The 16,515-nt window shown below is 38.3% G+C and overlaps 1 protein-coding gene across 1 annotated transcript; it reads right to left on the bottom strand.

The window, feature by feature from the left end:
• Nucleotides 1-1,036: 1,036 nt before the first annotated feature.
• Nucleotides 1,037-16,515, bottom strand: LOC119062058 (olfactory receptor 56A1-like). The gene is made up of 2 exons (XM_053662829.1): nt 15,799-16,515; nt 1,037-1,102 (listed from the first exon to the last, which is right to left on the bottom strand). Exons 1-2 carry the CDS (start codon nt 16,513-16,515, stop codon nt 1,037-1,039), a joined length of 783 nt encoding a protein of 260 aa, XP_053518804.1.

Raw genomic sequence — 16,515 nt, forward strand, 5'->3', positions numbered from 1 at the left:
ACAGAGTACCCTTTTGAGAGATCGGAATATAGAAAAATAGGTATGACACTTCCTTCCAAAACTTTTTTCTTTTTCCTTTTGGTACAGTGGTGAGACTTGAGGAATAATGCTATGGTTTATGAAGAAAAACGAATTGATGAAAAATAGATTAAAAAGTGGATAATAAGGAATAACCTCACAACATTAAAAAATTGTAACAAGTTAGGTCAATACAGTACAAGTATAAGAAAAGCAGTATTAGTAGTATAAAGGAGATAGGCAAAAAACACAACCTCTTTTTACAATATTCTCATATATAATGAAGGGGGCATCTAACCTTACAGTGAACAAGAAGTTTTTTTAATGGGTGTTGTTTTAAATCTTTTAATAGGTATTTTGAGATAACTGTTGACATTTCAGGGGGGACATCTATGTAGGTCCTTACCTACTACCATATACCAATATAAGTCAAGATGGATAGTTTTCCCCAACTCATGGCATTCTAGAATAGAACAGACTATATAATTGATTAAATCCATCATTTGCTAGAATACTGATTCTATTTGAAAATAATCATTTACTTCTTAAGACCTGCACCTGACTATTCCAGTCCTCTTGAAATAAGCCTAAAACAACAGGAAAGGTTGATTTTACTATAAGTTTATAGTTACCAACTTTAAATGAGCCTTCAATATTTCCTGTCGAACCTACAAAGCTTTCCTGATCAATTCTTCCTTTTTGCCAAGTCCTTTTTTAAAAACTTAATTCTTTGTAGTCCTTGAATTCTTCCCTTGGAAGGTAATATGAACTATTACTTCACAGATAAAAGAGAGTGTGTCAGTGAGATTTTCTTTAACTTCCCAAGATAAAACTTACAAATCTACCTTTACATTGTCAGATCCTTTCCTTGTTTACTCCCATTAAAATAGAATCTGTCCATCCTCAAAATGTCAAACTATTAGCATAGGTAGCTAGTTATTAATAAATAAATGGAGCAAAAATAATCAGACATTATTAAGCCTAATAAACTAGGGAGCTGAATTGGACAATAAGCCTACTACACTAGAAATTTGCAGCATTCATAGGCTACCCAGGTGACCGCTGCATTGTCCACCTTCAGGACCTAATCCACAAAGTGGAAAGGAAAGATCAGCATCAGTCACCAGCACTGTTACAAAGGGAAAAATAAACGAACAAAAGAGAAATTACTTTACTGGGCACATGGCCACTAAAAACTAAAATGGTGCAGGGGAAGGTAAGCATATGGACAGTAGAAACTAAGATAGTGACCATAAGGAGTAGCGCCTAGCCTGTAAAAAGGATTGGATTGGGTAAGGAACATAGAACCTCAGGAAATCTAGAAAATGGATTGGTTAGTGGGAGGGCTCAACACCAGCCCAAGAAGGATTGAACAGGGGGGTTATTGCTGGGAGGTTGGGGACATAAGGGGACTAAATGGTAATAGAAAATGTATATAATAAAATTATAAAAATAAATAAATAAAATAAAAGGACTTAGCTAGCTGAATGGGAACAGAGGCTGAACTAGACTAAGCTTTAACATGTACCTAACTGATGGCACAGAATTTCTGGACACTGGTCCTATTTCTGGGCCTGATGAAGACAAGGCTTGACTTTTTCCACAGCAGGTCATGTAGAGATGAGACACCTGGAACCTTGGGGCAGTCACTTATTTCAATCCCACTAAATCTTAGCACTAAACTTCAGCCTTCCATTCATGGGTCCCTGGAAGTGCTTTCCTTGCAACTCCATAAAAGGACCCCGTTTCCATTGGCAATGAAACCTTCTACCCCTACGTTGAATCTTAGCCTTCCTCACCTGTATTTGTATTATCAATTGGACATTGTAGTTCCCCAATTTTGAGTCATAATTCCTTCTTTACTGGACCTGCCCTACCTTTCAACTATCCTCCAGTATCTTTCATCTTTGAAAATAAAAATTAGAAAGCCTTTTTTTGGCCTTTCATCTATTTCTGTTTCTCCCTTCCTTCACTTCCAAACTTTTCATGAACACTGTTATTCTTACTGTCTCCATTTCCTCACTGCATAGCCATTCCACAAGTCACTTCAATGTGGCTTCCTTCTAAATTGGTTTCCAGAAAACTGCTTTCAAAAAAATTACCTGTAGATTGTTGAATCTTGCTTAAACAATTGATTAACTCCTCTTCCCTGAAACATTCTCTTTGGTTTAGTTTGTATAACAACCTCCTGGTTTATCTCATACTTCCTGACCTCCTTCTCTGACTTGTTTTTCATCCACTACCTTGACATCACTTTCAAGATTCAATCATGGGTTCCTTTTGATTTTCTTTTCTCACCTATAGTATTCTGTTCTGCCCTTTTTTCCACTTTGTTTCTCTATATCTTCAAACATGTTGATGATTACTAAATTATACCTCTAACATAAATTTTTAAAAGCTTACTTGACATACAAATTTGGGTGTCTCAAAGATATCCAAAACTCACCAAGTCCAAAATTAACTTAAGATTTTCTTCCAAAGCCGGTCTTTTTTCTAGCATCTCCTATCTCAGTGAATGGCATGTAGAGATGGACTATTCCACAAGCTAAAGACTAGAATTTTGAACATATTCTTCACTGATACTATCCATTACAAACCCAAGATCAAGACCTGTCAAATTTTCCTCTAAATTAGCTGTTGGGTCCACCTACTTCTCTATGTCTACTGTCACCATCCAAGACCAAAGTACCATATCTCTTGAATGAAATAATGAATTTGTCTCCTAATGTATTCTAGGGTTCATTGTCAAATCATTCCCTACATTGAAATTAGAGAAATATTTTCAAATATAAATCTGATCTTGCCACTCATCTGCTTGAAATGTGCCATTGGTTTCTCATTATTAATATAATAACACAAAAGCCTTAACTTGAACTATATTAGATTATAAGTTCATGAGTGATGAAACCATGCCTGTTCATTTTTTCATCACTATAGTTATAGTGTACAAGTAGCTTCCTTTATAGGTGCTCCTGGTTCAAGGACTAAATTACTTAATAAATAAGTAAATGAGTGAATGACTATAAGGTCATATATCATTTGCCTCCTTCCTCATTTTCCAGTCTCATCTGACACCCTTTCTCTCATGTGTGCCTTCTAAGCTCCAGTCACATGGTCCTTTCAGTTCTTCAAATACAACATGCAATCCTGCTCCCACTCCTCCTGAAAGACAGTGCATCCTGTGCTTCCTCACATGCTTCCGCTTACTTTCTACTCATCCTTTACATCTCAATTCAAATATTCTGTTCTCTGAGAGGTTTTCTCTAACCCTCTCCAGACATCATGGTCTCCTATTTTATGTTTTTATAGTATTTTGTTTCACCCTCACAGTGTAATTATACATTTGTGAGATATTTTGGTTAAATACTTTTCCACCCAAGTCCAATTAGTCATTTCATTTCCATGCCATGAATGAAGGGGCCATTGGCACAGAGCTTGGTATGAAGTGGTGCCAAGGAAAAATTAATTGCTAGTTTTATGAACAGAGTGATAAAGGGGTAAAAAATGAAATTTCTTTCAATCAGCCTGAGAAGAAAAGAAATCTTCCTAAAGTTGCTAACACCTGAGGTGAATTTTGATGAATGTGGACAACTCATAGCTGTAGGTGGTAGATTTCGGGTATATGAAATTGTATAAAAGTATGGCAATGTATTGGACAAAAAGTTTGGAGGGAAATTCTATGTAATATTTAATCTAGTTAGAGACATAATGGTGGGGAGTTGAAAGAATAAACAGAAAATGGAGTTAAAAAAAGAGAGAAAGTCATCTCATGGAGGACCTTTTCTATGCTAAGAATTTTATAAGTAATTTTATAAATAAAGAGAAAACAATAAAAGCATTTCCATTAGGAGGGAGACATTACTAGATATAAGCTATAGGAATATCATGCCGAATGCAATATTATGGATGGATTGGGGTAAAAAAAAAAGCAGAAGTAGAAAGAAAGGATGATACAATAGTCCAGATCAGAAGTACTAAGCATCTAAACAAAGATTGAAGCACTGAGAATGGGAAGAAGTAGCATATTCCAGAGGTTAGATAGACAGGTTTAATGAAAATTTTGTTATAAAAGAGATAATAGATGACTAGCCCAGAGTGGCACTCTGTTTTCTGACTTGAGAAAATAAATTGAATCACTAAGATGAAACACAGGCAAATGAGTAGGTTTAGTGTACATAGGCATAAGTCAAAGCTGAGATGTTCATAATCTCCACATAGATTCATCTTAGCCTATTGTAAATGAGGGGTTTGAACATATTAATAGTATCCTGGCTTAAGATAAAAAAAAAATCAGAGAGAATCAGTACATAGCTGATGTAGTCAGAAAAGTTTCAGGTTGAGATTAAAATCCTGGAAAATAGCAACTCTAAACAGGTTAAAAAGAGAGAAAGAGATATAACTGGAGGGTCTAGAAAGGCTTGAGGAAAATTAGAAGAGCATAGTGACATAGGAAAATTAAGGTGAAAATTTCAAAAGTTAGTGATCAACTTTTCAGTTAAGCAGAAGTTCAACAACATGAGAATATTAATAGCTATTAAATTTTATTAAAATGGTACCATTAGTAACCTGGACCAAAATACTTCATTGGACTGGTGACAATAGAAACCAGAATGGATTTGAGGAAGTGTAAAAGGAAGTGCTGATTATGTAGATAAGAGCCTCATCTCAAGCTTATAAGTGAAGTAAAAAGCAAGACAAAAAAGAAGTATGCTGCAGCATGCTTATTTTTTTAGGGAAAATGAAAAATTCAGAAGGAAAGTAAAATAATTGGAATAGTTAGTTCATTTATTAAGCAATTTCAATTGCTATTATAATTTTTCTTGTAACCTTAGCACATAGCTTTTATACCTATCTGTCTCCCTCTACCCCACCCTATACTGTATGAGGACAGACGAAGCATACTTTTCCACTTATACACCCTAATATTCTCTAATACAATATGGATTCTTAATAAAAAGCCCATTGAAAAAGACTCCTGAATTACTGCACCTTGGTGTTTGTGTTTGATGTTGATGGATTATTTCAAGAAGAGATTGTGAGAGGAGAACATCAATCAGTTTCAGTGTGCTAAAGAGAACACCGAAGCAAGAAAAAGGGAAGTTCTAACCAATGCTACAAATGATGGTCCCTGAGGGTTTGTGTGGCAGACTGCAAGGGGCAGAGAATGGCACAAAATGCATGTGGGAACTTGGGGGCTTACTCATGCCACTGTGTGCAGGTGCACATCAAGAGCTTGTCCTTGGTTCATGGTAAAACTCTGGGTTAGGGCTCTGACTCATAAGTCTTTTTCTCTTGCCCTAATAAGAACACAAAACAACTTTATTGTTCCTAATTATGTTGGTAAGAATTTTCTTGAATTTATTTCAGTCCAAATCATTACCAACTCCTCCATACAAAATCTCCTATCCCTGCATCAGGCTTTCCTCTCCTCCTTGACCCTTATCCTCCCCATATCCTATCCTCATTCCTGAAGAATGCCCTTCTTAGCACTTTGTCCTCTTCTGGTGTTGTTTGACATAATCTTCATTCCTGTTTATGCTCTCCCTCAAATGTCTCTTGCGGATCAATTCTCCTATGTATCTACTTCCATTCACCACATGTTGTCCATTTACTTGTGAAAAAGCTAAATCTCTATAGCCTGAAACTCATCAGCCCAAGACACTTGCCTCCAGCCAGCCAAGTCTATTAAAGTCCATTTCTTCACCATTTAGCACTGGAGAATGGAGGGAAGGGAGGCAAGGAGTGATAAAATCTGAAAAAGGAGAGAAGGAAACAGGAACATATTCCTAGATGTTCTGACAGGTGGAAGTATATACGTGAACGCAGATGGATAATGTGATACATAGAGTAAAAGTTAATGTAGGGACTCTAAAACCAGGTTGACAATATTAGCTGATATATACCTGTGTCGAGGATGCACCAAGCATTATTTTAAGTATACTACAGGCATTAATTTATTTCATAGAAGCACAACAGCAAGAGCAAAACAGTTAAGAATCTTTCTCAACTCTTCTCGTTGGTCCACTTGGAATATTCTATCCAACTCAGGACAATGTGTATTAAGAAATTCCTTGTCAAACTGAGACATAATCATGTTACATGATGATAAAAGGCATTGATTCCTTTTGAGGAGGTCATCATTACAAATTACAGGTGTGTGGACTGCATAAAACAAAGAAGGTTGGTGAGAACTTTAAAATATATGAATGGCTAGCTTGGGGAAAAAAGTAAAAGTAGGAGCATCAGAGAGAGATCATGGAGAAACTGACTTTGGTGAAATATGAAAGAGAGCTTCCTATCAGTCCAAAGAAAGTTTTCTCTCTCCAGTTTAAACTTCTCTACTGGAACAGGGTTTGGGGAAAACGTCCTCTTCAATATATTTTCTGAATTTATGTGCCAGGTGTCCAGTGATGTACTAAATTCAGCATCCTATACACTTTATCCCATTGTTGGATCTATAAACCTTCATTCCTTCCTGGTCAGGAAAGATGAAGTCCAATTATCTACTTGAGCTAAGTCTCCTAAGCAAGGAAATAGAACCCTCTTTTAGGAAGGCAGAGTGAATAAAAAAGTAGGAGCTTTCTTAAAGAATTTCTGGTTACTAATGCATCCAGAGTCACCTCCCTACCCACCTCCTCATTGCCTTTTTCTCCCTCTTTATTGGAGCTTGCCTATTAGAAAAGGACCACTGCCTGCCTTGTTACTCTTCCTACACAGATCTAATGCAGTCCATACTACCCTCCCATGACTCTGCAACTTACAGAAGATGTACGAGGATGAGTCCTTGATGCTATCTCAGCCGTAGTGCTAACCATGGTGGGACTTTGGGAATAAATCTTGAGTTTTATGAGCTCCTTATTCCTCTCTTACCCCGCCTTCTTAGACCCAGATGGAAAAAGGTGACTTGGGAAGCAGAGATGTGGGGAAAAGAGGAGCTGTCTCCTTTGGGAATTCTGTTAATGGTGCTTCTGCAAGAGAGCTGGGATATAAAAGATGGAGAGGTTTGAAACTGAGGTAAAAACTTGCCTAGCATCCACAAGTCAAGGATCTGGTGCATAAGCCTGAAACACAAATGTGGATTAAAATGTAGGAAAGGAGACTAAAAATCTGGATCTTTTTTATGGTAATGACTTCAATGTTTTGAGTACTTTCTGAGTGACCTAAACTATTCAAGTTCTTTACATATTTTTTCTCATTGTATCTCCCTTAGATACGAATGAGCAACTCTTTGGAGTAGAAATTATTATCTCCACTGTGCAGGGGACACATAGAGATATGATAGGCAAAGCCACAAAATTAAACACCATGATAGCCACATGTCTGATTCTGATGTCCATGTTATAAATGACTCTTTTCTGCTGGCCTTTCTATACCAATGAATGTGACTGTAGGTATTGTTATCTGAAAAAAATCCTCGCAAATAGAATTCAGTAAACTGTTAACATTTTTAACCAACAAATATATTTATCTCTAAAGAATGCAAAGAGAGTACATTGTAAGAATATTGGTCCACCCAACTTAATGCATCAAGGTTGTAGATGAGATCATGGTAATAAAATCATTCAAATCACAAACAAACTTGAACCCTAGCTATGGAATTTGCTATTTGTGTATCTGATCCATTAAATGAATGCTTACTAACCGCCTACTACTCCACAAACTGCTAGACACTGTATATACTAATGAATGAGGCCAACATGGTCTTTGCCCTAACCAAGAGTTCTCTCTAAGTATGTGCTTGTCAAAGAAAACAAGCATCTCTAAATGTACTTATTAGAATAATTTCTAAGATATATTGGTTAGCAAAGAAACAAGAGGCAAAAAAGTATATAGAGTGTTCCATGGAATAATTGTGTAATAATATACAACAAATGCATATAAATAAATACATTTTTATTATATACATTTTTTGTGTATAATCAAACTATCTCTCAAAGGATGCACAAAAAACCTATAAGAGTAAGTCATGCGTATGCTTGGCAGAGAGGAATAAGATGGTATGTTAGAGACTGCTAGTTGTTTACCCAATAACACCCATTCTTCCTTAGTGGTTAAAAACCATGATTTTGTTTGAGTACCCATCTATATTGCCAAAATATAGATTCCAAATGTTAGTATATATCATTTGGTATGGTTTCCAAGAAGACCCTTCAATGTGGGTTAACTAAACTGAGAAATGTAGGTCATTTGCTCTCATTCCTTCCTCATGGAACAGACACAGGATTGATGCCTGAACTTCTGGCAATCACCTTAAACTATCAGCAACTTTGAAGATGAAATTCAGATTCTTAGCATAATAAAGCAGAAAGAGAGATACTGGTGTAGCTTCAGTTTTGGTCCTGGATATACACTTCTGAAACTCACATGGAAGGGAAAAAAAATAATTTGTTTAAGCCATCATTAATTGATTTTTTATTATATGCAGTGAGAAGTAATACTAACTCAACCATGTGCATATATTATCTAATTTTACATATTTTAATTTTATTTTTGAACACAGAAATAAAATATAGAACAAATAAGTGCAGCTTTGATAATTATATGAAAGCAAATATAATGATCCTGTCATGTGCCATCACTAGGCACTACCATGGGAGCATTACCTTAGATAATATGAATCAAAAAGGCTTTAATAAAGAGAGGTATGAATAGAAGAGAAAACAAGAGTAGAAGCAGAGAAGTCAGGCAAAAGACTATTACATGGTCCAGGCAAGAGACGGCGATGGCCTGAACCAACTGGTGGCAGAAGAAATGAATTGAAGTGAACAAATTTTGGAAGAATAATCAAGCAGGTAAACTAATGAATTAGAAATGAGGCATTCAATGTAGAAATCAAATATGATTCTTAGGATTCTGCCTTGGGCAGCTTAGTGAATATGAGCTTATTTACTATATCACACAGTAAGACTTCTGGGTATTTACGAGTTTATACCTGAAGTATGGAATAATAAATTTAATGTGAAATCAATAAGCTTATGTAGATTTTTTTTTACCAATTTTCAATCTTTCACACAGGAGACAAGCATTTACACTTGAACAGAGTTTGTTTTTTCAAGCAACTACAGTGGAGGGAGAGAACAAAGGAGGTTAGATTGTTTACAAGAGAGTAACTAAACGAGGCAGTATAGAATCTAAGCTAGATAAGGAATAAAGTCAGGATAAGAGAGATGAATAGTGTAGATTGGATTCTATCAATGGCTTTGTAGTCTTGATGTCCAACAACTGTTACTGTTCTAGGCATAGTTGAAAATTTGAGCCTGAAGTTAGTCAGAAAGTAGGATGTTTTAAATCTAAATTTTAGCCCTGGCTGGTGTAGCTCAGTGGATTGAGCAACAGGCCTGTGAAGCAAAGGGTCACTGGTTTGATTCCCAGTCAGGGCACATGCCTGGGTTGCAGGCCAGGTCCCCAGTAGGGGACACATGAGAGGCAACCACATATCGATGTTTCTCTCCCCCTCTTTCTCCTTCCCTTCCCCTCTCTCTAAAAATAAATAAAATATTTTTAAAAATAAAAATAAATCTAAATTTTAGAAGTGGATCAGTCACAGGAATCAGGTAAGTCAAAAAAGATGGGAGTTTAAACAAGACAAGTTAAATCTTGAGAACAGGTTGAATTGAGTATTCAACCATTTTCTGTTTTCTCAGCAATAAAACTCCCACCACATGCAAATTAAATTCTAATGAAAAATAAATGCATATAAATAAAATAATTAATGATTATAGGAGAAGATACATATAATGCAATTACACAAATCAAGAATAAATCTGAGAGACATCTGGGAGAATTTTAGGCAAAAAGTCATGTTCAATAGAGAAATAATTGAGATATAATTTTTTTCTAGTTAGGTAATAATTTATGTAATATCTTTGCCTCATCTGATCCACCACAGATGTCACCGTCTGAAAGCTATTTTACATTCGAAAATGGGCAAAAACTTATTCTCTTGGTGCCTTTTACAACTGTGTTTGGAATTGGTGTAATTGTAGCAGTCTGCTTCCTCAATGGAGTTTCCTGTCCCTTTATATTACATGGGGATTAGGCCCATCCGTAATAGATACAATAAGGAGAACAAAGAGATAGCAACACAGTGGGCAAGCTGGACAGGAGCCTTTTCTGCTGGGATCTTCATAACACAGCTCTGTTCACTGGTACTGGGAATAATGCACCTGAAAATCAATAGAGCTGTGTGGAGATACCCCCAGAACAGACTGATAGCCAAAACTGAAATTTCAAAAAGGATGCTATAATCAAGCCAATGAAGAGTGAAAGAACTGCTTTGTGGTTCCTATTCCTTCCATCCTTATTTGTTTCTTCATGAGCTCCTAACTGGTCACCTTTAAATCTGTACTTGAATTCACTGGCTTCTTACATTTCTGTTCTATTCATAAATACTGATGTATTTCTCTCACCAGTTTAATACTCATCTTTTGAATTCTCACTCTCGACAATGCAGCCCAATCAATAGAAGCTTTTAATTTTTCCTCTGATTATAAAATAATATGTCAACATGCTATCATGCAAATTAAATGCTATTATCACTTACAGTCAAGCAAAATCTCACCCATCAGAAGTAACTGATATAGCACTGACTGGTGCAGCTGAGTGGATTGAGTGCCAGCCTGCGCACCAGAGAGTAGTTGGTTGGATTCCCAGTCAGGTCACATGGCTGGGATGCAGGCCAGGTCCCCAGTAGGGGGCGTGTGAAAGGCAACAACACATTGATATGTCTCTCCCTCTATTTCTCCCTCCCTTCTCTTCTCTCTAAAATTAAATAAATAAAATCCTATTCTAGAATTTCTTTTATTTTATTGCTGTAATATCGATTGATATGGGACAATATTTTGACATAAATATGCATACATATAATTTTGATATATATGTAAAAAACATAGATGAAAAGTGCATAAGAGATTGTTTATACCAGTTATTTCTTTGTTTTTTAAAGATAAATACATGAAATCAGATCTTTATCCCACACGGCAATATTTTTGCCAATATATCTCCTAGTGCAAGGGAAATTTTAAAAAATAAACAAATGGGACTCTATCAAATTAAAAAGCACCTGCATGGCTAGAGAAAACATCAGCAAAATGAAAAGAGATGCAACCATGTAGGAGAACATATTAGCCAATGATATCTCCAATAAGCATTTGTTCTCCAAAGTACATAAAGAACTCAAAACCAGTGAGACAAACAATCCAATTTAAAATGTATAAGGCAGAAAACTGTACTTGAAAAATTAAAATAAAATAGAATAAATAAAATAAAATAAAAATAAAAATGGGCAAAGGACTTGAACAGGTACTTCTCCAAGAAGGACATAAAGAGGGCCAATAGGCATATGACAGGATGCTCAGCATCACTAGCCATCAGAGAGATGCAAATTAAAACCACAATGAGATACCACTTCACACTGGTCAGAATGGCCATCATTAACAAATGAACAAACAACATGTGTTGGAGATAATGAAGAGAATAGGGAACCCTAGTACACTATTGGTGGGAATATAGACTGATGTAGCCACTGCAAAAAACAGTGTGGAATTTCCTCAGAAAACTAAAAATGGAACTGCCTTTTGACCCAGAAATTCTACTGCTGGGACTATACCTTCAGAATCCTGAAACAATTCAAAAGAACTTATCACCCCTACATTAATAGCAGTGTTATTTTCAATAGCCAAGTGCTGGAAACAGCCTCAGTGCCCATAAGTAAATGAATAATAAAAAAAACTATAATATGTTTACATAATGGAATACTACACAGCAGAAAGAAAAAAGGAACTCTTACCTTTCATGACATCATGGATGGAACTGAGGAGTATTATGCTGAGTGAAATAATCCAGGTGGCAGAAGACAAATACTATATGATCTCACCTAGAAGAGAAACCTAATTATCAAAACAACAAATGAGCAAAATAGAACCTGAAGCATGGAAACAAAGAATAAATTGACAGTAACCAGAGAAAAGGGGGAGGGCGATAATGGGGGAAAGAAGGGAAAGGATCTAGTCAATGAATATATATATATATAAATGACCCATGACATAGATAACAGAGATGGGATTGACTGTAGGAGCAGGGTATGGGTGGGTGGGGCAGGGAAAAGTGACCGGGAAAATTCTGACAACAGTGATAGAAAAATTAAATATAGAGACTTCCACCAAGATGGAGGCATAGGTGGAAGCACTGTACCTTTTTGTACAACCAAGTTTAAAAACAACAAAGTTTTAGCAACAAAAACTCAGCCAAACCACAGAAAATTGAACTATATGGAAGTCTGACAACAATGAACCCTTCAGCCAAACCGGTAAGAGGGGCAGAGCCAGCAGCACAGCTGGGTTGGGCAGGAAAGAGCCACCAGACCAGACCAGGAGCGTGACCCAGGTGCACCAGCAGCCGTGGGCAGATCCCAGGTGTAGAGTAGCGGGCAGACCCACTGAGGGCACAAGGCGGTGGACCCACTGAGGGCTGACCGTGGTCACACATTCGAACTCAGATAAACCGGTGAAGGAGCAAGCAGTGAGACGGACTGCACAGGCCCCAGCAGCGAAAAGCCCAGAGGGTACTGCTATTGTCCCTCTCTGACCCCGCCCCCACATACAGCGTCACAAACCAGCAACCTGGGTGGCCCCGCCCTGGTGAACACCTAAGGCTCCTCTCCTCATACGTAACAGGCACAAACAGATTAAAACATGGCTCAAGAGCAACTCAGAGCCACAGAGCTGATAAATCTAAGTGACAAAGAAATAGCCAAACTTTCAGATGCACAGTTCAAAGCACTGGTGATCAGGATGCTCACAGAACTGGTTGATTTTAGACACAAATTAGAAAAACATATGAAGGCTAAACTAATTGAAATGAAGGGAAATGCACAGGAAACCAATAGTAATGGAAAGGAAACTGGGACTCAAATCAATGGAGTGGACCAAAAGGAGGAAAAAATGACCAAACAGAAAAGGATGAAGAAGACTTCCGCCAAGATGGAGGTTTAGGTGGGTGTGCCGTGCCTCCTCATACAACCAAGTTTAGGGACAACTAAATATTAGCATCAGAAAACACAACCAGAACACGGAAAACTGAACTTTTCGGAAGTCCGCTAACAACAAATTCTTCAGCCTGACCGGTAAGGGGCGAAACCGGCGTCTGGTGAGGAGCTGCAAGGGAGGGCTTGGTAGGACCCGGGCGCGGAATCCAGACGCGCGAATCCAGACGCACGGGTTCCAAACCCAGGATTGGACCTAGTGAGCGACCGAGTGACCCACCGGGTGAGCGACTGCAGAGGAGACAGTGGGAAGGCGGTGCAGCGAGTTGACTGCGGTTGCCTAATTGCGCGCGAGCAAGGGAGTGGGCGGTTGGACCAGCGGCTGCGGCGATAGAGGGCGCCGCCATTTCCCCGCTCTGACCACGCCCCCACATACAGCGTCACAACCCAGCGACCTGGGAGTCCAAGGCGCAGTTTCTCACATTTAAAGGGCCAGAACAGACCAAAAATGTCGCAGGGAGACCTCAAAGCCCCAGAGATAAATCTAAGCGACGAAGAAATAGCAAAACTCTCAGACGCACAGTTTAAAATACTGGTCATCAGCTTCCTCACAGATCTGGTTGATTATAGCCACAAATTAGAGAAACATATGAAGGCTAAATTAAGGGAAATGAATGGAATTCCACAGGAAACCCATAGAGATGAAAAGGAAACTGGGACTCAAATCAATTGAGTGGACCAGAAGAAAGCAAATAATGGCCAAACAGAAAAGAGTCAAGGAGCAAGAATTCAAAGAAATGAGGAGAGTCTTAGGAACCTCCAGGACATCTTTAAACGCTCCAATATCCAAATTATAGGGGTACCAGAAGGGGGAAAGACACAACCACCAGTGGAAAAACTATTTGAACAAATAATAAAAGAAAATTTCCCCAATCTGGCAAAGGAAATAGACTTCCAAGAAATCCAAGAAGCCCAGAGAGTACCAAAAAAGTTGGACTCAAGAAGAAACACACCAAGGCATATCATAATTACATTAGCCAAAATTAAAATGAAGGAGAGAATCCTAGAAGCAGCAAGAGCTAAGGGGACAATCACCTACAAAGGAGTCCCCATCAGACTGTCAGCAGATTTCTCAAAAGAGACCTTACAGGCAAGAAGGGGCTGGAAAGAAATATTCCAAGTCATGAAATCTAAAGACCTACAACCAAGATTGCTCTATCCAGCAAAACTTTCATTTAGAATGGAAGGACAGATAAGGTGCTTCTCAGATAAGACCAAATTCAAGGAGTTCATCATCACCAAGCCCTTATTATATGAAATGTTAAAGGGACTTATCTAAGAAAAAGAAGTTAAAGAAACATGAACAGTGAAAGAACAACAAGCTCAGAGTTATCAACAACCACACCTAAAATGAAAGCAAACTAAAAGAACAGCTAGATCAGGAGTGGAATTATAGAAATGAAGATCTCAAGGAGGGTTAGCAACAGGGGAGTGGGAGGAGGAGATGGGGGGAGAAGGTACAGAAAATAAGTAGCATAGACAGTAGATAGAAAATAGATGGGGGGGCAAGAATAGCATGGGAAATATAGAACCTAAAGGACTTGAGACACATGGACATAAACTAAAGGGGGGTAATGGTGGGGTTGGGGGGGCAGGGTGGAGGGGAATGAAGGGGGGAATAGAACAACTGTAACAGCATAATCAATTAAAAAAAATAAATTAATTTTTAAAAAAAAGAAAGAAAAGGATGAAGACACAAAATTTTTAAAAAATGAGGAGAGGCTTACGAACCTCCAGGACATCTTTAAATGCTCCAACATCTGAATTATGGGGGTACCAAAGGGGAAGAGGAACAGCCACCAGTGGAAAACTTATTTGAACAAATAATAAAGGAGAACTTCCCCAATCTGGCAAAGGCAATAGACTTCCAGGAAATCCAGGAAGCTCAGAGAGTCCCAAAGAAGTTGGACCCAAGAAGGAACACACCAAGGCACATCATAATTACATTAGCCAAGATTCAAATGAAGGAGAGAATTCTAAAAGCAGCAAGAGGTAAGGGAACAGTAACCTACAAAGGAGTTCCCATCAGACTGTAAGCGGATTTCTCAAAAGAGACCTTGCAGGCAAAAAGGGGCTGGAAAGAAGTATTCCAAGTCATGAAATCCAAAGACCTACAACCAAGATTGCTCTATCCAGCAAAGCTTTCATTTAGAATGGAAGGACAGATAAAGTGCTTCTCAGATAAGATCAAATTCAAGTTCATCATCACCAAGCCCTTATTATATAAAATGTTAAAAGACTTACCTAAGAAAAAGAAGTTAAAAAAGATGAACAGTGAAAGGACAACAAACTCATAGTTATTAAGAACCACACCTAAAACAAAAGCAAACTAAGAGGACAGCTAGATCAGGAGCAGAACCATAGAAATGAAGATCACATGGAAGGTTAGCAACAGGGGAGTGGGAGGAGAAGAAGGGGGGAGAAGGTACAGAGAATAAGTAGCATAGATAGTAGGTAGAAAATAGATAAGGAGAGGGCAAGAATAGCATGGGAAATATAGAATCTAAAGAACTTGAGACACGTGGTCATAAACTAAAGGGGGGAATGGTGGGGGAGGGTGTGTGCAGGGTGGAGGGGAATGAAGGGGGAAATAGAACAACTGTAATGGCATAATCAATAAAATATATTTTTAAAAAAGAAAAATTATATATATATATTATATATTCTAATAAAATATATATAAATAAAATTATATGTATAAAATTATATATATATGGTTCAAAATGGGGGCGAAGGACACTGAGAAGAATCGTGATGTCCATGGGGACCGTCTTGCTGGCCAAATTCGTCAACACCACAACCAGCAGGATGGTGCTGAAGAACGGGATGAGGATGAAGTGAGAGCCGCATGTACTCAGAGCTTTGACTGCAGCCCCCTCAGCCTTGAATCTGAGCAAAGCTCTTAGGATGAAGGTGCAGGAGAGGAAGATGAGAATGAAATCTGAGCCCAGTAAGGTCCAACCAGCTACAAATTGGTAGATTCTGTTTAGGGTGAAATTGTCACAGGAGAGCCTAGACACAGAAAGGTTGGCACAGATACAATTCTCAATGACATTTTTTCCACAGTAATGGAGCCGGGCAGTCAGAATAGGAATGGGTGCAGTGAGAAGGGCATTTCGTGTGACAATGAAGACACTAGCCTTGGCCACAAATTGGCTAGTGATGATGGATGAGTATCGTAGTGGGTGGCAGATGGCCACATAGCGGTCATAGGCCATGACCATGAATGTGCAGGACTCCATGGCAAGGAAGCAATTCATGATAAACATTTGGAGGAAGCAGGCAGAGAAGCTGATGGACCTGAGGTCAAACCAGAAGATGGCCAGGACCTTGGGGATGACAGTGAGGCAGAGCACAATGTCCAGCAGGGAGAGGAGGCTGAGCAGGTAGTACATGGGCTCATGCAGAGAAGCCTCCAGGCAGATGGTGATCAGAAGGGTGGCATTGGCCCCCAT

This window comes from Artibeus jamaicensis, unplaced genomic scaffold (assembly GCF_021234435.1).
Source record: "Artibeus jamaicensis isolate MK-2021 breed Jamaican fruit bat unplaced genomic scaffold, CSHL_Jam_final contig_2962, whole genome shotgun sequence".
In the NCBI taxonomy this organism is placed as follows: Eukaryota; Metazoa; Chordata; class Mammalia; order Chiroptera; family Phyllostomidae; genus Artibeus; species Artibeus jamaicensis.

What these genes read in the sequence shown, in the direction of transcription:
- LOC119062058 (XM_053662829.1), bottom strand. Translation starts at nt 16,515, where the DNA reads ATGGGGGCCAATGCCACCCTTCTGATCACCATCTGCCTGGAGGCTTCT. An exon ending in ACATCACGATTCTTCTCAGT is followed by an intron (nt 1,103 to 15,798) that starts GTCCTTCGCCCC and finishes TTTGTGGATTAG; the next exon opens with GTCCTGAAGGTGGACAATGC.